The following is a 22,651-nucleotide window of genomic DNA, read 5'->3' as shown; positions in this document are numbered from 1 at the left end:
AGCCCTGAACCCCTGTTCATGGGTGGCCTCAAGTCTCTGATGTCTGATAGGTAGGCGGCCTTTTTCTATCCACCCCAAATTAAAATTATGTTAAGAATGGAAGGCAGGGGCCTCCCTGGTGGTGCAGGGGTTTAAGGCACCACACTGTGAAGCAATCCACAGCCTCGGCAGCATGGGTTCTATCCCCAGCTGGCCAGGGAGCTACCCACATGGCACAGCAGACCTCGCCTGTCTTGCCTACTGCTCCCCTCAGCAGTGTATTTCAGTCAGTCTGCCTGTTCTGTTCCCCACTCTGTCTCTGGTGAATCCTCTCACCCCCACATCTCTGGCCTGCACCCCAGCTCTTGTATGCATAAATAAATAAATCTTAAACAAAAAAAAAAAGAATGGAAGGCAAACAGGAACGGAATTTCAAAAGTGATGGCTGTTAGCATAACTGAGTGGTGTGGCAGGATCCTGCTGAATCGGGAAATTTCACGACTGGGAGCCACCCTGGGTTCACTCTTCTGACAAAATGAGACTTTTTCCCCACAAGGACTCCCCAGCATATTTGTAACACCCACAAATTTCCACTTTCTATCTTCTGTCTTCCTAATATTTCCCATTTTAAATGACTTCTGGGAGGCCCCTCCTAGTTCTGTTTAAAAAGCATGTTCTTCCCACCCTTAGGAGTTGAACAACAGTTACATTAAGTGACCTTCCAAGTATTTACTTTCCATCACTGCTATGTATGTGGTGCTCAGTAAGGGAAATGAAACTGATGTTCCAGTTGCTAGCAAGGAAATTAAAAACTTGGATTCAATGATGCCGTTCATTTGCAGCAATAGAGATGGAAGAGTCAAACGTGAAATCCTACGTGTAGGACCGCAGATGCTCGAAGCATCACAGACATCCTCATTTAAGTGACATGCTGCCTGTCAATGACTCCGACATGTGAGGTCAACTGGTGAATATGAAATGGATGTTTCAATGTAAAACAGCAAGGAGCAGGAGACTGCAACTAGAAGCAATTGAAAAATTACAAGTTAGGCTCAAGGTGGTTGACAAGGGGGATATAATCTTTACCTCAGATAAGCAATTGGAAGCATCTTCTTAGTGATCACAAATTGTTAGCCGTGTGGAAGTTAGTCTTAAACCAAAACGAAAAAAAAAAATAAAGGCAAAGAAATTGTAGTAGCAGAAAAGCTATGATGAGGAACTATCAATCTCTGGCAGGGCTGGGGGGAGGTATCATATATAAGCCTGAATTCTGACTCTTGAAAACCCAGAAGTGAGGACTGATGACACGTGGGAAGGAGAAGAGTCAACTTGTTGGTAAAAAGATTCCAACTTGTTGGAATATGAGGACAGGTGAGTAGCTCAGCTGTGCTTCTTAACACAAACTGAGTGGAACATCTCACCAAAACTTCACTTGCCCCATGGACGTGGTCTGAAAATCAGAGCCAGAAGATTGGGGTGACTCTGGAGGCCTTTTCACTGGGCTTCATTTAAGTCAAAGTGCTCCAGAAAGCATCACTCACATGAGCCCGTGATTCAGCTTCTGGTTGAACTTTTCCAAACTTGAGGGATTTATCCATTACCCAAGGGATCCTATTGTATTCTGAGATGGCTGGAGAAAATATATGTTGCAAAGTACTAAGCTGAAAGCCACCTTCATCTTTGTACCCTCTGGTGCCCATTCTATCTTCCTGAACCCACAAGACTACTTTTTATGTAATGGTTCTCCAAACACAGGTTGAGATCTGTAACTTGTCGAATCATATACTTATCAAGCAGCTTCAACTCACTGAAAAGCACTTCATCAGAGATGGAGTTCTTCTACCTCACTGCAGTGTTAAAGTTTCTAAGGACTGGACTCCTGATGGGGGTGACATTGCACTTAGGGGGACCCTATCCTCCTCTGTCTTTATTCAGCCTGCAATTGTGGCAACTTCTTTGCCACTCACAACACACTGTTGTCTAGAATTGAGTTTGAATGTAAGTGAAGATCTCCACCGCTTTTTCCTTGAACAGTTGTTTATGACTTATGCAACTGTGCACTATTTTGCGCTTTTATAGTTTGTTTCTTAACTTGTAGCACAAGTATCTAGTACACAGTAGGCACTAAATGTATTCATCAAAACCATGTAATTATGAAAAGACCTGTTATAGCCATGTGGTTTTTTTTTTGTTTGTTTTTTTAAGTCATATATTTTTTTCCAGGAAGTATAGTATATTGGAAACAACTTGTACTTTATAAAAAAAAAAAACAAAAACACACACACAACAAACTCTGTGCGTGTGTATGTGTTTTAAAGAGGCTCTAAGATTTTACCTATTTTTTCCAAGATTATTTTGAAATTTTCTTAGGATTTTCGACAGCAATTTTTCTCTCTTATAACACTGCTATCTCCACACTACCAATGAGTGGTATGAATAGTTCCTGCACAGCTTCTTCCATTGTCTTGGATGAAGAAATTATCATTAGTGCAAGTCAATGGTTGGCACAACACATTTTTTCAGCAGCTATCTTGATATCTGAATTTCTCCATTTTGGAAGATGTTAGAGTACATAGATTTTCTAATGTGATTTTGAGCAATCTCTGTATCCTCTCAATAGTTGTATGATCTATAATATATCCTCCTAATACCTTTTCTATGAGATCTTTGGTCTTGACTAAAAAATGTTTTACTGTCTCTACCTCCTAATTCATAATGTGAGTCTATACTTTCCTGACAAGCACTGCTCTTTTCTAATCCTATTACATATTTCTTTCAAATAAATTTTATCCTCATGTGTCTTTAAAGTATGAGTTATACTCCATTTCATGATACTTTTCTATTTATCCCTAGCATTAAAAGTTGACATTCTCGATTATTATGGTAAAGAGTGCAAAATACCTCCCCAAAGATGTCTTCATCTTATTCCCTTGACCTGTCCCTTTATGTAATCTAAAGGACAACAGGTGTGATTAAAAGTCCTAAGGAAAGGGCCTCCCCGGTGGCGCAGCGGTTGAGCGCTGGGTTGCGAAGCTGCCCGCAGCCTCTGCAGCGCCGGTTCGATTCCCGGCTGCTCCCCGGCCACCAGAGGAGGGTCCCACATGGTGCGCAGACCTCTCCTGCCGCCCGCTGCTCCCCTCAGCAGTGTACTTCGGTCCTTCTGCCTGCTCTGCTCTCCGCTCTGGCTCTGGTGAATTCTCTCACCCTCCCGCGCTTCTGACTGTACCCAGTGCATGTATAAACGAAACAAACGAACAAATAAATAAATAAATAAATAAATAAATAAATAAAACATGCCTCTATAAAAAAAAAAAAAAAAAAAAAGTTTAAAAGTCCTAAGGAAGGAGAGATTTTCCTGGTGAGCTAGGTGTGCCCAATCTAATCACATGGGCCCTGTCTTTCCCGACTGTGGTCAAAGAAAGATGTGATCGTGGAAGAAAGGCACAGAAAGATAGAAAGTTCCCAGTTTTCAAGATGGAGGGAGGGGTGCATGAACAATGCAAAGCAGGTGACTTCCAGAAGCCAGAAAAGGGAAGGAAACAGATTCTTCTAAAGAGGCTCCAGAAGGGAGCACAGTTAGCAAAACACAGTCTGCCAACCCCTTGTTCTTATTCAGCGAGGTCCTTGCTGATCTTGTAATTGTGGAGCTGTAAGATGCTGAGCTTGTGTTATTTTGAACCACTTGGTTAGTAGTAATTGGTGGCAGTATCCTACAGCAGCAGTAGAAAATGAATATAGTTATTGGGCATTCTCTGGGAAGGGATATATCTAAAGCGTGAAATTCTGTTCCACAAACTTTCTCTTATTCTTCTCCTGAGAACAACTCTTGTCTTTTTAAAGTCCATGATTTGCTGCAATGTCTGCTTTTATAGTTTTATGAGGGTATTATCATTATATTACACTAAAATTTAATAAAAATCTTCTCAATTCAGCCATTGAGCTTCCAACTAAACACACAGGTTTTCCCCTGTTCTTGATAACACATGTACTAATCTCTCTCAAGAACCAATATTCTGACATTGCAGGCCACGGTCCACCAACTGGAGCTGCTTAGTTCTCAATTTCTTACATACTCTTATTAATTATGTCACCAAAGCTTTTGACCTTAACCTAAATAATCCAACCATAAATTCTTCTAAAACACCATTAGTGTTCATATATATTAGCCACAATTGTGGCTTTAATAAACATTGTATCTTATACATCTTCCAGAATGACAACATGCCCCATCAGCCTCCCTGGTTCCATTCCTTTTTCCAACCCCCCAAAATCACAAACCTCTCCTACTTCCAGAGTCTTGTTGGTATTGGAACAAGTGTTTCATGACTTCACAAACATGTTTTATGTGACACACATAGAGTGTGGCTTTCTCTCTAGAAAGTTTAATTGTATTCTCTGGGATATGGTTCATTCCTTTTCTCTGATTTCCAAAGGCACATTAAAAAGATCTTTCTCCTCCAGCACAGGGGACTGTGGTGATGGTGCATGGGTGGCTTGGGGAAGGAAATTCTATGGGGACTCAATCTGAGGGGGTGGGTGGAAGCAAATATTGTCTAAAAAATGTAAAAAAAAAAAAGATAAATATTAAAATAAAAAAATAAAAAAAAAATCTTTCTCCTCCAATATCTCATTCTCCTAACAGTAATCTCAGCACTAATTTTGACACCTTCTTGAAATCTCTTCATTTTGTTTTCTTTCCTGGGTTGTGTGCTTCATGCTGGCTAAAGACCATTTATTCTGATAGTTTTCAAGTGGTTCACCTTTGATGTCAGAGAGACAAGTTTACATTCATGGGACATCTAATTGGCGGTCCCCTCAGGCAGAAGGTTTGATGAGCCTGGAGTTACACAATTGCTTTTTGGGCTTGACTCTGCGTTAGTCTCTTGAATCAATCTAATCAAAGACTTTTTAGAAGACCCTAGTCAACAGTTTGACACTCAGCAGTGGCTAATCTTGCTGCATGTTCTACACTAACTTTGGACCATATGTTTGGAACAAAAATTCTTGCCTAGTTCTTTGACACATTAACATGCATCTGGAACTAGGTGATACTGAGTGCTTTCAATGTTTCAGGAATTCCACACTCACTACTTTTCTTGAATCTTCACAATTATTGGATATATTAGGTCCTAGGATTACCTCCATTGTTGATGAAAAACTAGGCTTAGAAAGTCAAGAAATTTTCTCTAAGTCTTGCAGATAGTAAGAGGTGAAAATGAAATTCAAACTCAAGTCTATGTGACTTCAGAACCTAAGTGTGTCCTCACTTTGTTCTACTCAGAGTGTGTAAGTGACCATGACAGTAACTGAATCCCTTTCTTTATTTTCTATTCCCAAATGCATGTTTTTTGGACTGCATTTCCATATGCACTCTTACCAGTGCTCTGGGGGACTGGAGCCCTGAGTCAGAATTTCTAGGATCTGTTTTGATACCTACTACAGCCTCTCCCTGGCAGAGCCACTTCCTCCAGATCACTGTTGCCAATGCCACAGTCAGCCCTACTGTATCATTGTATTTCTTGCTGGTTTGAGTTTCTGGTTGCCTGGTTAATATTTCTGCCACTGATAATGTGGCCAGCTAACCCAAGGATGGTTAATGTAGGGCAAACAGAACTGTAGGGGTGAGGACAGTAAGAGAGGAAGAAAAAGGTTGACTTGGGATATTTTTGAGTGCATTCATGGCTGGGCAGACTCGGGGGTGATATGAGAAATAATTAACAACTTATAAGCACCAACTAATTAGAATGGATACCTGCTAAATACTAAATTTACACCACTAAAGCTGATATTGGTGGCACCCTCCAATGAGATGTTACCCCATTAGTTGCTGGATCTTGGGGACCATGTAAGACATTCCACGGAAGACATAGATCTTGTTGCAGGAGTGATTTGCCAACTAACAGAAATATTTCTGTTTTGCATAGAATGTCAGTCCTGTGAAGACGGGTCTGAGAGAAGAAAAGAAGATTTCATGGCGAGATAACTCTCATGAGTACAAAGGGGTATTTGAAAAGTTCAATTTATGTGGCAAATCCAGTTTCGTTCTGTTCCTGTCCTTCCTTCACAGAGCAACTGCAGTCATCTTTCTCATTCAAAATTCTGATCTTTTCATTCTTCTGCTGAAAACTGTTGGATCCCATATGTCCTCCATATGTTGGTGCCACGTGATCTGGTCTCTGCTTATTTTTTCAACATCTTCCCTCATTCCCTCCCTTCCTTTGACGCACACATACATACACACCCCATACCCCCGAGTCATATCAAAACTAGTTGATATTTCTAGAACACAGTGTGTTAGCTCAAGTAACTTTGCCTAAAAAGTCCCATCCTGAAGATCATCCATTCCTTCAGAACTCAACTAAACGTCACCTCAGGGACAGTCTTAGCCCCTCCTGGCTGCCCTGACATCTAGCTTTCCCTTAGTTCTGATCACCTCTGTCCTCATTGTTGGGTTGCATGCCAGCCTCTCCCTTCAGAGTGTGGACCCCATGTGCACAGGAGCAGTCTCTTCACCTTGGAGCTGCCCCCACTAGCACAGAGCCGAGCCCATTGCAGGCACTCAGGAAACACTCAGGCACTCAGGAGGGTAAAGTGCTCACTTCTAGCATCTCACTGATTACCTGTCAGCATGTCAGGGGCTGAGCTGTGCCACACATCCCTTATGTGATAGGACCATGCTTATGTCCCCTCCAATTCCAGAAGGAACTATTTAGTGATATCTTTTTCTAATACTCCAAGATTAATACAGAAAAATCAAGGTAGGTCTTTTTTGGATAAGTTTTCCCTGAAGGCTAGATTCATTTATTTTCCCTCCCCTTGTCTTTCCCTGACTATGATCCAGGAATCCACCCATCAGGTCCTGCTGCATCAGGAAGCTTACCTGAGCCAGCTGAGAACTGTGTGTCCTGCTACTTTATCCCTTTAGTCTGGGAGTTTTAGCCCACCCGTCCTTTGTTTGTTTTCCTCCCTGCTGTTTGTCCTTCTTAGCATCTAGATGTCCCAGGACTGATGACTATCTGCTGAGTCCTGGACGCTCTCATGGCTTCTGGGATCCACCAGCTCATCCAGATGTCCTAGGGTGCTTTCTGGAAGCTAGGTTTGCAAGCCTTTTTATCCATGGCCTTCTCTGGAGCTTCCTGTGTCTATGCTGCCTCACTTCTCCTTATCTGTCTTTTAATGCCTCTCTCCAGCCTGGCTGGAGGCGTTGCCCCTCTAGCTCCCGGACCTCATTCTAACCTTGGCCTGTTCAGTGCCAGATTTCTCAACTTATTTTTACAGTGTGTTGCTGCCCATGACATCAGTAAGGCAGTAAATTTCACTTTGGCTTTATATTATGTAGAAGAGTAGCATCTATATAACCAGAAGTTCCACAAGGATCAGGTAAGATAGTCTCTGTCACCCTAACAGAAACCGTTTTTAGATAATTCCTGCTGCTAACATTATTTCCAAGTGAAATACAGGCAAAAAAACCTCTCGTGCATCCTGTCCAAATATAGCAGACATGTGTTGACCACACCTTGCAATGTGGCTAGTTCTAATTGAGATGTTTTATAAGACACACATCTGATTTCTAAGACTAAAAATTGTAAAATACACACTTCATACTTTAAAAATTGTAAAATACATCCTTCATGCTTTTGATGCCAATTATAAGTTGAAATAATAGTCTAGATATTTTAAGTTCAATCAACTTGTAGTTATTTTGACTTTGGAAATGTGGATCATAAAACATTTAAAATTCTATATGTGGACTGCACTGTTTCAGAGGCTTTGCCCTGTGGCACTTTAAATATTAGTAAGCTGACTGTGTATCCCTCGAATGGAAAGTTAGTGTGGAATTAAAAAGCAGAAAAGGTTATGAATGACAGAAGGTAGCATCTGCTCAGATTTTTAAATTTCTGTTCTCTGAATACACCTGCAGTGACAAGCTTTTAAGAAGGTCTGCTAATCCTCGGAGACATAAAACTGAACCAAATGGCATCATCTAAGGCCCCCTGCATGGCGCCTAACCTTAGAGGCTTCAAATCAATATTGATTTTTGTCATTTATTTTACCCTGGCATTTAAATATCCCTCAGATTTATTATCTTTAGGTTTTTGGTTAAGATTCAGGGATGGCTATGAGAGCAAGGATGGTCATAAGTTATGTAGATATCATTTAATTTATGAACTCTGCAGCTTCAGGGTAACTTTCAGTTCAAGAAATATATTAACCACATGCACATCACCCTTCATTTTGCGGTGCGGACTTCCAAGCTGGGTCCCTATTGTGCCACTTAATTTATGGTCTGGCCAGGTACGTGGATCTGCGTACAATATTTCAACGTAAGTTGCTTCAGCCATCAGAGGGTCTGAAGATGGGCTTTGAAGAAGCCAGCTGGACAGTTGATGGATTGCTCACTCTCTTAGACTTAGGCCGGGGCATTAAGTAGCTTTTAAAGCTTGTCAGCGGTTTGGGTCTTTTTCTGCTCTGAGAAGCTGCACACACCAGCCTAAACAAGCAGAATTAGCCATGCTGCAGCAGGCAGAGGGCAGCTCCCAGAGGTACTTACGTTGACAGCCGTAGTGCCAGGAATTTCCCGGCAGACACTTATTACACTTAGGCCCTGTTGTTCCAGTCTTACACTCACAAAATCCTGAGCCATTACAACGACCATGGACTGAGCCCAAAGGGTCACAATAACACTCTGTAGAAACAAGACAACACACAGGCTGGAGACAAGTCTGCATGGTTTATAGGTTATCAACACAGGATTGTCACTTACTTAATGCATCACTTACTTAAAGAAAGATGTCCACTAATGAAATGCTTTGGCAAATACTTCAGGTCCATTTATTTATTTGCTCAGCCTTTCATAGTATCACTTTTATGATACGGAAGGAAATCAACTGAAAACGCCCAAGGAAATAAGACATCATGCTTTTCACTGCTAACGGACTATAATGGAGATTCCATTTGTTAAGACATTTTTAGATGGTTTAATGAACACCATGAGAAGTTTGTATATCAAGGATAAATCAATATGCCATCAGTACAAAATCTATTTTAAATTATTCAAATGGGCTTATCTGTTACACTAAATATTTGAGAACTGCTAAACATTTTTAAAGTAAAATATGAATGCACTTTGCTCACTCAAAGGCCATTTTATTTTATGATTTGAGAGATCCTCTTAATAAATACATATATATGTAATACACACAGTGTATATATAATATACTCTTGTATGATGAGCCTTTAGGTTTTATATCTGCCAAGCATGTTGATACCACCTTTATGAAACCTATAACAGTCATGAAAGAAAAAGAATTTTTGTACTCCTAAATAAATTTCAACATGGGTATGGTTTGAGACACTTATTTTTCATTATGATGTCTACTGGCAAGACAATACAATTTTGTGTAATAAAATGTAAACAGAATTATTTTCTTGATTGCTCACATATTCTGGTATAGGACATTTTACTTCTGAAACTCTATTTTACTTAAAGGCTGAACCACAAATGGGAATTCCTTACATTTAAAAGGTAACTTTGTCGGTTTTGAAACTTGTGGTTAAAGTTTCTTTGTCACCGCACACTACAAGATTGGGCAAGTTATTATGCTTCTCTGTTGCTCAGTTTCATTTATCTTAAAATGGTCCCACTAAGAGGTTTCCTTGTTGAAAAACAAATAAAATCAACTAACCAATCAACTAAAGAAATCCTGAGAACTTCAGCTTAACATCATCAAACTTATCAACTTAGATCAGAAATGGAAATTCAGAATTTTAAGTTTTAGAAATTCAGAGATTTGGCTCTGTATTTGTCATAGAGGCTAAGGAGATAATTTCTTTAAATATCAAAAATGATTTATTTCTGGTAAGTCAATTTTTGAGTTCAACCTTTGTATGTACAAATGTTAAGATAGGTAAAAATAAAACTAATTACACTCTAATATATTCCCTCCTTGCTGACTTCATTTGTCCTTAATAACTACAGTTTTATTTTAAATTGGCCTATGCATGTAATATGAGGACTGTTGAAAGTATTTTTATAGCCATTTTTTAAAATGACTTTTAAAAAGTTTGTACATATGTGTACTATAAGTATGTACCTATACCAAAACTGCAATACATTTCTTACTACCAAATGTGTTTAAGTTGAGGGTGAATCACCAGTATTTTGTAATCAAGCAGTAAAGTTAGATCTGGCCAACATGAATTCACATATTACTTTAACAGCTTAGCCCATAATGTTTAATTAATAAAAAGCTTCAGATGCAAAAATTAAGTAATCAAATTAAAAAAAAAAACAACTGTGGATGGAATATCTAAACCACAGTGCATCTCAGCAGTTGTCATAAGAAAAGTAGTGTAATGTTACTCAAGCAGTGTAATGTTACTCAAGCAGTCATGAAAATAATTGATAAGGAGAGATGTGACCTATTCCCCACTTTACATACAGATAAGTTAGTTTAAAAAATATTATTTATAAAACTATGGTCAATGGCAAATGTTGGAATGATAAGGATGGCTTTGGACCATTATATTTTATTTCATGCAAGCAGGAATAATAATAGGACTGTTCGGCTAAAAACAAGAAAAACTAGGAATTTTGATTAAAAAGTTATACTACAATTGATTTGTAGATACTTGAAATGCCTGCTTGCTTTGTTTATAGAAGGAAACTCTGATGACCTGATGTTGGGTTTCAAGGGGAATAAAAAATATATACATCATAATTTGAGACAGGTTTAGTAGCAACTGATGAGCTCTGTGTTTCATTCCAATGTCAAGCTTGTTATCAGGGATTATTAGCAGTGATTACCCAAGGTCACGAGCCACGCATCCTCCAGCTTCCTGCTTAATGATTGAGTTTCTATGAAACAGAAGCATGCAAGGATGTACTTTTCATGTAATTGCTGCGTCATACAGGATAATTACATGCATCTTTGGAGACATGGCTATGCTTGGAATTTGTATGAAAATGGTAAATTCACCAGTAATCACAAGGCAGCAATCACTGAGGCAACATAGAAGAGCCTGCATTTTATATTTGTCATAATATAAAATGATGCAAATAGTTTAAGACATCTGTTTCAATACAGAGCCCATGTTTTGTCAAAGATTTAGCTGTTTCCCAGAGTTGGTGTGATGAACTTGATTGCCAATTGTTAAAATATTGGACAATGTCTTTTTTTTTTTTTAATTTAGCTTAGACTTAGGCGAAGTTCAAATTTTCTGAGATGAGTGTCCAATTCCATGAAAGTGAGTTGGCTTAATATCTATTCCATTCATTAGTGCTTTTTATAGAAAATGGTATTCAAATTAACTCAGTTACTAGTTGTTTATTCACTTAAAGCTAATTCTCAGTCCTGCTTCAAGTCCTTTGGGGAGCTTAAATGTGGAAAACAGTGGATAGTTTCTGTTGTCCCATAGGGGAATTTTTTCCTTGGAGCCAAAGACTCTCCAATAGCTCTGAGAAAGCAATCTCCAGCCTTAGCCTCCTACATAGGCAGTTTCAAAGCAAAGATCAAAGACCGACCATAGTCTAAACTAGCTAGCCAAATGCTGGAGTTCATTCTTTGAAAACAATTTTACCTCTTAGGAAAAGAATAACAATTTAGGACATTTTGGTATGGAAGGGGGTGATATGGTAGCGAATTTTAATGATACCTCACATATTCATGTTTGTGCTACCAAAGACTTTAACTGGTTTGAAGAGTATGAAATACTGAACAGAAAGATGTTTGCCACAATAAAATAAATTCCTCAAAGATTTATCATTTTAATTAATAAACTTTCCAGAAATGGAGAAAACAACGGTTCTTGATTTTTAAATAGAAATAAATATACAAAGGTGTGTATTAAGTTTTCTGTATTTCTTCAGTAGTTTATGTGCTATAAAAGACAAAAGCTGAATGGACTGACTTCTTGTTTGTGAATAATCAAACATGAATTTACAACACAACCTTTTAGGTTCTTAGAATTTGTAGTTCATAGATTACTTTGGGACTTGAAAAAGGTCGAACTTCATAAGAATAGAATATACTACGTGTAAAACACTGGATGATTGTAAAATTACCTGCTTAAGATAAACTATGGGAAAAAAATCCTTTAAGGCTTTTTTTTAGATTTAAAATAATATGAAATTAATATTGGAAAATATTTCAATCACAGGTATTTTATAAAAATCAGTAAGTTTTATTCCTGTGTTTTTATTTATTTTAACTTCTTTGTTGTTTCCAAGTTTATAGTATGACATTTATATATTATTTTGACAAATGACACTCAGTGAAATATTATCATTAATATCCTCAAGTAATTGTAACAAATTGTTATGAAGGCAATTGAACTTCTCCTAAACTCATGGTAGAATTGCTGAAGTCATCCGAAAAGCATGATATGCTAAACTTTGCTAATTGTTTCAGGGAGGCTGGGAGAAGTTAGGAAACTCTTTGCAAAAATTGAATGATCTATGTTAATTTGCCTTACTTTTCTCAACTAGAAAATAGAGAAAATTATTAATTGAATACTTACCCTATGGTTTTGTTAATGAGGATTAAATAAAAACAATTATAAATCAGTTCACAATTTACAAAGTATTTCCTGTGCATCCCATATAATTCCAATTTGATCAAGAGGTTCAAATAACTTACCTAAGTCACACAGCTGGTAAATAACTAGCTGGCACTTGAACCCAGTTCTCCAGCCAGTGATCTCTCCACTAATTCACAAATAATAAGTAAGGAAGTGCTTTGAAAAATAAAACATTCTGTAGACAAAAATGGTATTATATATACTTGGCCCAACTGAATTCAAAACAACTTGCACAGTTATTTTATGAGACATATGCCAAGTACCTATAAAACCTTGACAATCCAATCAGAGAACAATGATCTCAGAATTGCAGATTGATTGGATTCCATTTTTGATGAGAGATCACCTGTCATTTTTCAGCCTGTGTATTCTGTTTAAATTAGTCTCTGTGAAAATTCTACCTTTAAAATTCACTTTAAAAAATGGTTTCCTACATAGTTACCTACTGGTGTGGTAACAGAGTGTGAATTCTTTACCATGTTGTATAGATATGCATTTCTTCAAATTAAATTATAAAGTGAAATTCCATTTATTGTTTTCTATTTTTCCATCAGCTCCCTTTCTTAAAGATAGATTCCACTGTGAAAAGATAGAAGAAGCCCTTCTGGATGTAAGGACATATGGTTTTCTCTAATTGACATGAGCAGTTGTCTTGGGGAGTGGGGATATTCTTCTATGGATCCCTGTGCCGCCAGTTTTCCAGTGCCCATGTATCTTGGAAGTTAGGAAAATTAATTTCCTAGAATAGTTTTGAGAAATTGCTTCTCTTTGGGGGGGCAACAAAAATTCAATAAATGGAATTTCATTACAATGGATGGAAAGGTGAGGCAAACATTACCAATTGCTAGTGGCTTTCAATTATAAATGTCAATATTTTTAACCAATCAATTATTTGTTGATTACCAATGATATATGAGTTTGTATTCTAATTTCATTTATATAAAAAAACTCACATAATAAGTTTTCATTTTGAAAGTTGAATGTACAACTTGAGGCTTTAAGATCAGGTTAAAATTATCAGACGTTGAGATTTCATGCAAATAAAAACAACAAATGAAAAAAAAAGGGAGAAAAGAGAAGGAAAACTTTTCATTTGCTAAACATGATTTTTCAGATCATCATCTCGAAAGCAACAATAACACACAGATTCAAAATATACCTCCCACTAGGATTTCAACCAGCACAAGTGAATTTTAAATCTACCACAAGGATGTTTTCTCCATTGAGAAAGTTCATTCTGGCTCAGTTGAGTGCAAATCACATCTTTCCACCCTAAATAGCTCCCCATAGCTCAAGAGGCAGAGAACAATAGCTGAAAGTATAATGGAACTGACCTATGCATACATTCTCATCGTCCAGCTGTGCAGAAGCATTTCTGAAGTAGCCCAGCCTGCATAACTCACAGTGCTGCCCTCTAGTGTTGTGCTTACAGCTCACGCAAATGACTGTATTTAGCAGATCGATATAACTGCATCGATTGGAGTGGCCGAAGCATTCACAATCTTGCAAGGAAGAACAGAAATGTATACCAAGTGTATACAGTAGCAGAGTAATAGCACACTACATGCTCGGATGAAATGATGAGTGGAGAAAAGATGGTGGAATGGCATTACATATATGGGATTCAACATGACAAATGGCAGTAACAGGTGGTCATAACTGGCAGTAGCATCTGTTTCAGGCAGGATCGAAAGGTTGGACATTCAGAACATGACTGAAATTGTTAGCTCTTGGCAGACAAGATGAACAGAAGCATTTGCAGGTGTACACCTTTTAAAATTTGGGGAAGGCTTGGTTTCCTTTGATGCAAAAGTCTAATTTTTGCACTGTCTTTGTACATCTTCCCCCATTTTCTCTTCATATCTGCAGTCTTAAAAAGAGAGGGAAGTATGTGATCATCTGGAGCCTCAGTCTGCCATCACCCATGGTTGCTTTGTTTAGACTCATTATCATTTATATCAAGAAAGTAACTTTGTCAGAATTTCACAGATATTATGGCAAATTTAATAAACAACTCAATAATTACTTTTGTTTTTTCCAAGTGCTAAGAGGAAAAAATGACTTTTTGAAGACTTTCATTAAGTTAAATCATGTCTGTTTATCTATGAGGAAAAAAAAAAGCAACAGGGAGATATTGTAGAAAAAATGTGCACTTAAGATTTCCTTTTCTTCCAAGTTTCAAACTGAATCTGCTACTGTATTAGGCAGCTACTGTATCCCTAGACTTCTTTTCCTTTGTCTCCCTCAAATATGGGAGTTACCTTTTCGCTTTAGTGATGATGGTGATAAGAACTGGACAAGGAGATGAAGAAAAGTAAACAGAGCTACGAGAGGGTGGAAATGACTAGATGTCTTCCCAGCTGCATCTCAACCAAAGCAAGGAGTCATTAACCCAACTCAACCTTAAAAAAATTGCTGTAAAGATAAAACCCTGATTGGTAGCAATAATGATCAAATAGGACAAAAAAAAATAAAGTCTGAGAAGTGACTAGGTTGGGGAATTAACTTTGTCTTCTCAAAGACTGGGAGGAGGCCCAGCTAAAAGGTCAACCATGCTACTATACACACTAACAATGGTCTTCTTTGAGTTTGGCTTTTATTCTGTCCCACTAGGAAGTCATATTGTCACTCTTTGAGTTCATTCATTCATTCAGTAAGGAATTTATGAAGATGGTCTACGACATGCCAGGTACCTTGCAAGGCCCTGCATTACTCTTTTAACCTAGATGAAAGTTTTGGAGGAATTACACTTGATAACAGGGGCAAAAAAGAATAAGCATTGTCAATATGAGAAAGAAAGAATAAGAAAGGGGTATTAGCCTTTTTAGTTTTATGAACATATTACTGCCCATCGTGGAGTCACTTATTGGCCAGCAGGCTACTACCGTAGAGAGCAGAGCTCAAGGTCCTACCACGATGAAATTAAATTTGGATAGCAGATGAGAACAGTAGAAATAGTGAAGAGTGGAAGATATCCAGGAATGTCTTCAGTACCCTGGGGACCTCAGATGCTTCAAAGAGGAGGAGGAGGCTCCTGCCGGCCTGCCACGTTCCTATGGGAGGGTAGGTGTGTCTCTGTGCATACGTGCTCTAGTGGTAGAGACCGGGATGGGGACAGGTGAAACCAGAGGGAGAACTCTGGGAGAAGGATGTTGTTCTGGGACTCCAATGTGAAATACGGAGCAAGGAAATTACCTGCATAAATTTAGTAATTAAGGCATGCCAAATTTATAACAATACAATGACAAAAAGTAATACAATTATAGATGACCAAATTAAATTCTCTTAGAAGACAAAAAGCATTTCACTGAAATATATCACATCTTCTTGAGTCACAGCATTCCCAACTCCTTAGGAAACCTAAAATTTTTCTAGACCCCTCCTTGGTTGAGAGTCTGAAACCGGAGAATCCTTCTGGCCTGAAGCCACCCCAGAGTATTGTTGCAAGGGGGGAAACCTAAGTCTCCAAATCTAATTGCTGCACAAGGACTTTGAAGTTCCTTGGAATTCCTGGGAAGTGGGAACAGTTCTTCCCAGACTCTCCCACATCTGGAAGATATCCCTGAGTGGTTATCATCTTAGCTCCCCCCTCCCCTCCAAGTGCACCTAACGTGATTAACCCATCTTTTCCTAAAAGCATCTTTTATCTGCATCAATTCATTCTAGGAGCCTTTGGAACCACATAGAAACCCTTGTTGTCAATGAGCTTGTTTAGATAAGACAAATGTGCTCAGATAACAAGAAAACAACACAGAGGATACTAAGAAAACCAAGGAGTGAATGAAAGTGATCCAAGGAGAAGTTCATTCACTTGAGGGGAATTAGGAAAAACTAACTTAACCGTGATTTAACGCTGAATCTTCTGTGAGGGCAGGTAGGGTTTATTTTTAATGAGGAAGGAATGATTATTTCAAATGAAAGAAATAGGGTGTGCAAAGACCTAAAGTTGGGAAATGTAGAGGGTAAGGGTGGAGAAGATCTCTTACATGGTTCTTTGTGGGTAACTAAAGGAGTATGTAGAGTTTGCCCAATAGTTAGAACTACATGAGGCATCTGACAAGACTTAAGCCAAAACAAAGAGGTGTCTGTTGATATCCAAGCTCAACGCTTTCTAGAACCATTTCATGAATGGCCAGGCATGTCAAATATCTCACTATCACCTACCATTCTTTGAATTTAGTGAGTAGCATACATTTCTGTAATGATATGAATTATTTGTTTCAGGATCTCATTTGAAAATCAATTTATTAATTCTGATAGGGAACATTAAATAACAAATGATATCACTAAATAATTATATAAGTAATTACATAATTTTATGAGAAACTCTGCTTAAATAAACACACAATATTATCAACTTATTTCAAAAGATATTTGAAATGCCTTAAAATCTAGAAAATAGGCTGATAGTAACTTGCTTCTGTAAGACTTCTAAGACTCTTTTGAAACTTTGATAAAGCTGTCTTCTCTGGCCGTGATACATTGAAATAAAATGAGAAGAAGATGTTTCAAAGTTATCTGAAAAAACATGAGCACACTATATTAATGCAAGACATTTCAAATATAATTATTAGACTGCGGTATTATTTTTCGATGTTCTGTTAATTTACCACTCTTTAATAACCAGTCTTTCCATTTAGGCACAAAATCCATTAATGATCATTGATAATATAGTTTGAGCTGCATTATCATATTAAGCCCCTGAAGGGATAATATTAATAGTTCAATAGTTTTTTTGATCCTCCATTTTACTTGTCTGCTATGCCCTCCCTTCTTTTCTTACAAGTATAGAGACCATAGTCCATCTTTAAAATCATTCCCTTTTATATACTCTCATCTCCTTATTCACTTAACTCCCATTCTTAATAATAATTTACTGAAAAACTGTGATCATGGTTCTATCCAACCTTCTACCTCTCTATGCCTACACCCCAGGAAAAAAAATGTGGTAGGGGTTTATCTCCAACCATTTATAAAACAGTCTCACCTTAAGTTCAAGACAATGGGCCTCAGTAGGCCCCTTGGCTGCCTGGACATCCTTCCCCTGTGGGAAAGGATCTTCTATATCACAACTCTCAGGTTCTCCTTTTTCCTCATACATCATTTTTTGTTCTCTGTTTTGCTTTTTATCCTAACTCCTCAAATCTCAGGGCTTATCCTTGAACCTCTTTGCTCTTTAGTCTCACCCAAAAGCCAGGATTTTTTTAACCAGCCTCATAATTTTAAAGATTTATTTTATTTACTTATGCATACAAGAACTGGGATATAGAACAGAGGTGTGGGAGGGTGAGAGGATTCACCAGAGACAGAGTGGGGAGCAGAACAGGTGGATCTACTGAAATACACTGCTGAGAGTAGCAGCAGATGAGACAGGAGAGGTCTGCTCCCCAGCTAGGGACTGAAGTCATGCCACAGTGGCTGGTGATAGATTCACAGTGCTGAGACTTAATCTCTTGCACCACCAGGGAGGCTCCAGCCTCCTAGCTTTCAAACCATCTATACATTGCCTTTTCCAAAGGTTATTTCCAGCCTGGACCAAATCTCCTGATAGACAATGAAACTTCATCCACATTCATATATCAACTGCCCTCTTCATGTCTCCACTTGGATTTCTAACACAGTCAATTTTAATATGTTCAAAACTGAGCTCTTAAGTTACCTTCTTAAACCTGCAACTCATCCAAGCAGCCTCATCTCTATAAACAACAACTCCTTTTTTCCAATGGCTCAGCGCAAAATTCCTGGAGTTCTCGTGACACCTCTTTTTTTCACCACCAACAATCAATCCATAAGCAAATCCTTTTGACTACGCTTTTAAAATAAATTCCAAATCTCATCACCTCTAATTACTTACCCGTAGTTAAAAATTGCATCACCTACATTGACCTGTTGACCCCAAACTGCTCTCCTGGTCTCTTCTCCACACATAGAGCAAATCTTTGAAGACTAAAGTAAGTCATAGCACCCTCTGGTCATAATCCCAATGGCTTTCCATCTTCTTCAGAATAAAAGTCAGGTTTGAGTGTATTCATTCCCAGTGGATGTGGCCCTAGCCTTCCCTGGGTGCTTGCTGCTATCACTCTCTGTACAGTATCTCCATGCTATTCTGAAAACATGCCTACCACTTTCAAAGCATTTGCGCTGGCCATTCCCTGTCTGGAATACTCCTCCCTAAAACTTGCTTCCTTATTTCATTTTTATGTCTTTGCCCAAAGAAAAGTCTGTGACCACACTATCCGAAATAATATCTCCCACTTTTTAAATGCTGTTTACATTTTTTGTAGAGTTAATTGTATCTGAAAAGCATATTTAAAAAAATTTCTCTCCCATACTCTGGGTGTAAATATATGAATCCAGACTGTTTTTTTGTTCATAGCTATAACTACAGAATTTTAAAAATCACCTGGCATAACACTAAATCCTCCAAAATGTTGATGAATGAATGGATGTGTTAATGATGATCCTGAGGTACTTTTACTTTTTTAGCAGAGGAAGACACAGAGGAAAGTTATGTTTAAATTAACTGGTCCACCATTCACATTCCACGAGTCTGGTTCTCTCCTATAGATTCAAGCATCAAGAAAAACAACAGCCGCACACCAAGAAATAACTGATTATTTTTAGCTGAGAATTAATTTTATGTCTATGCATATCAGTTGAGAAAGAAAAAGCAGACTTCTAAAAATTGCAATGGATTTATGGTTGATCTCAAATTACATTTAGACTATCTGTGTCTTTTCAAACAAGTTTTAATGAATTACTGATGGGCAAACAAAGCTAATGGGTCTCCAAGATACACCTCATGGTGTGGCACAACCAGCCTTGGCAATGAGAACAAAGCTGAGAACAAAGCTGTACCAGGAAAGCAACTTGAATGAGGCCACGACAAGCAAAATCTAAGGTCGGGTTTCTCAACCTGGCACTATTGACATTTTGGGCCAAATAATTCTTTGTTGGCCTGTATTTTGCAGGATATTTAGAGGCATCCCTGGCCTCCACCTACTAGATGCAGCAGAAATACCCAAACTGTGACAACCAGAAGTAATGTGGGGGACAAAATCCCTCATCTGGCATCTTACAAGGCCATTAGGATAATGACACTTGGCATCACTGAGTGCATTAAGGGCCAGGCTTGCTTTAGAAGAGGGAGAACACAAAGTCAGCCTTCTAGATCAGGATAGACCCAAACCTTTCTCTACGGTTTAGAAGCTCTTTCTGACTGAGACTGACTGGCTGGACAAGACTTGGGCAGGGAAGAATAACTGGGTAGTCAAAGGTAAGAGAGGAAGAGAATGGAAGAGAAATTAGTGGTAAGCAGAGAAGGGGTTAAATATCCCTTGGATATATTTTTTCTTACTGTTCCCATATTTCCTCTAATTACATTATTCCATTACCTGTGTAAATAGAAAATAAGATGAAGCACTCTGAATGTGGCACAGGTAGATTTAAAAAAAAATTATTGTTATTTTTTTGCCAAAGGAGGAAAGCTCATTCAAAACCAGAATAGGTGAAAATTCATTTTAATCTCTCACAATGAAAGGATTTGGGGGAAAGACTTGCTAGACAGAAGGTGAATGAATTTGAACCCTAAAATTTATTCTCCCTTTACTACATTAACAGAGTCACCATGACTCAGAGGGGCTCCCTAAGGGTGTGAGGAAACTATAGGATCTTTTTGCTCCTTATCCTACCTCCAACTCTATTTTCAATCTTACGTAACTTTTGGGTTCTTCCATACATGTCATTTGATGACAGCGTAGCCTTTCTGTGATGCCTACTCATTTGGGGACTTCCCACCTCCAGTGATGTGTCTGACCTCATTAATGCTGGAACCTTAAGCACCTGGAGAGTCAGAGGCAGCCTCAAAGTCCAGGTCAGAGGACCTCTTGTGCAGCCAGTGTCCTTGACATGACATGAAAGACAGGCAATGTGTGCAACTCCCTATTGCTTCCTTCCATTTCACCCCCTTGCTTTTCTTGTGTAGACCTGCCTATCACAGGTGAGGAACAGCATCCCTACTTAACCTTACTCACTGCCTTATAATATGCACACGCACCCAAACAGGTAAGTATGTTACCTGTTCATAAAGAAATTACTTCCCCACATTACAAATAGATTCCCCTCTAAAAAGCACCTTGAATGTTCCATGTGCATATATATATACATACATAAATATATATATATGTATATATATACACACACACATAAACATCTTGTGAGGTAAGTTAAAGATGTGGTTTAAATACCAATAGTTTCTTTTTATCCCATCTTCTAACCAGAAAGACCAACTTAATGGTGATTAAGATCTGGAAATGATTTGACCAAATTCAATAAAGAATAGAGAAGCTATTATGGTCGTTTTCACCAAGTGGCTCAAGCTGAATTCAGATTTTGTTTATAAATATTTTTCTTCGGAAGAGGTATTTCATGAGAAAAACAAAAACAAAAACATGACATATGCCCAACAGTCAAGGGGAGAAGACAAGACACACCTGTCACATAGGACATTGAAAGGAAAATGGGAAAATAGAAGCAGGGGTCTTTATGTTTCCTGAAAAATCTTCATTCTGCAATGACAGATGCTAGTAAGAAAGGGTCATTCATGAGTCACCGATGAGATACTGCTCACTTTCATTTCAAGAAAGGAATATGACTTATTCGAGGGTTATAACCAATACTTAATCCAGTGTATATGTTCACTGGTATTTGTTGAAATTCATTCCAAATGACATTTGCATGTAGAATTTCTATGGTGTTTCATTTGTTATATAGGCAAATGGGAACCATCAGGAAACTCAACTTTCTCCTGAAAAGCATCCTTGAAACCACTGTAAGTGGTTTCCTTCTTTTCAATGCAAATGAGTAACAATGTTAATACTCTAACATTCCTGTTCTAAACAGGAACCTAACCTGCTATAATTCATATTCACACATTAATCTTTCAGAAAACAAATGTTGCAGCATTTTTAATTTGCAGCAGTCAAATTTCTGAGTGAAGCATTGTTTCTTTCCTTACAGATGACATTCTCAGTATTATTTGATGCATCAATTGGTATCAGTCAACATACCTCACCAATAAGCTGATGGGTACACTTCACAGATATTCCAGATTCATACAGTGCAATGTTTCACAACACATAACACCATGAAATCACTGTATGAATCCAAGAATTCCTACCTCTCTTGTGGTTTGCAACTTGAACAGAAGAAACTGTTGACAAAGCTAATTTGGGAGCAACTGGATAGATTTAAAAGAATGAACAGCACATTAGAAACAATAGTGAAACGTTCAAACTGTAATAACATAATCAACTCACTTGAAAAGAAACCCTAAGTGAAGAAATTATTTCTATCTCTTGTTCCTGGGAGTTTGTTTCAATTACAAAGGAAGTCTTGTATTTAGCTGAAAATGGTTTAACATTATCAGTAATAAAGTGTAGAAGCTTTATTTTCAGAGGCAAAAAAATAGACCGTTTATATCTTGATGCGGGGATTATTCCAGTAACAATAGAGAAATTAAGATCCACTATCGTACCTCTCTTAAAATAGTGGTTGTGATGTTGAGCTAACTAGCAACATCATTGCGTCAACTCACCATGTGATTCTACCTGTGTAACCATGAACTTGGCGACACATAACCAGTTGGGCTAATTTTGTTGAACTGACTACACATCACACTTCATAGTCACAGTGGTTAGCCAATCAGTGACACCTTGATCTGTCTACATTAAAAAAAAAAAAAGTCTTCTCAGCATTTATTACCTTAGTGATATCAATCTCTAAGTTTTTATTAGCAGATATTACCTCTAAGTTTGCCTGCAATTTTTTCCAATTATTCATGAAGAGTTGCTTGTGAAAATAGCAAAAACAAAATAGAGGCTGATGTTTGTTGCAGATGTAACTGCCCAGAACTGGCCTCTGTTAGAAACCACACCCTGTAGCTAGAATTTCAAGTTCAAGTACTTTATTCAACTGTACTGCTTCTCAAGTAAATTCATTTGAACTCATTGGCCACATTCTAAAAGAGTACCACTGACATTAACTAAAGATATTTCTGAAATCTTTCAGTCTCATGACATAGAAAACAGAGCAA

The 22,651-nt window shown here is 38.0% G+C and overlaps 1 protein-coding gene across 3 annotated transcripts in view; it reads right to left on the bottom strand.

Moving 5' to 3' along the window:
- The window catches only part of NTNG1 (netrin G1), a 306,079-nt gene that overhangs the window by 36,930 nt on the left and 246,498 nt on the right, over positions 1 to 22,651 (bottom strand). Inside the window, exons 6-7 of one of the 3 annotated variants that reach the window (XM_054691178.1) lie at positions 13,893 to 14,060; positions 8,531 to 8,665 (exon numbers count right to left, since the gene is read on the bottom strand). The exons of the other annotated variants lie outside the window; for them this stretch is intronic. Coding sequence (XP_054547153.1) covers positions 8,531 to 8,665; positions 13,893 to 14,060 — 303 coding nt within the window. The remainder of the gene's footprint in view (positions 1 to 8,530; positions 8,666 to 13,892; positions 14,061 to 22,651) is intronic. 3 annotated transcript variants of the gene reach the window in all.

This window comes from Talpa occidentalis, unplaced genomic scaffold (genome assembly GCF_014898055.3).
Source record: "Talpa occidentalis isolate TD23 unplaced genomic scaffold, MPIMG_talOcc4v2.1 talOcc4.9, whole genome shotgun sequence".
Classification (NCBI taxonomy): Eukaryota; Metazoa; Chordata; class Mammalia; order Eulipotyphla; family Talpidae; genus Talpa; species Talpa occidentalis.
This window is presented reverse-complemented; position numbering and strand designations above follow the sequence as displayed.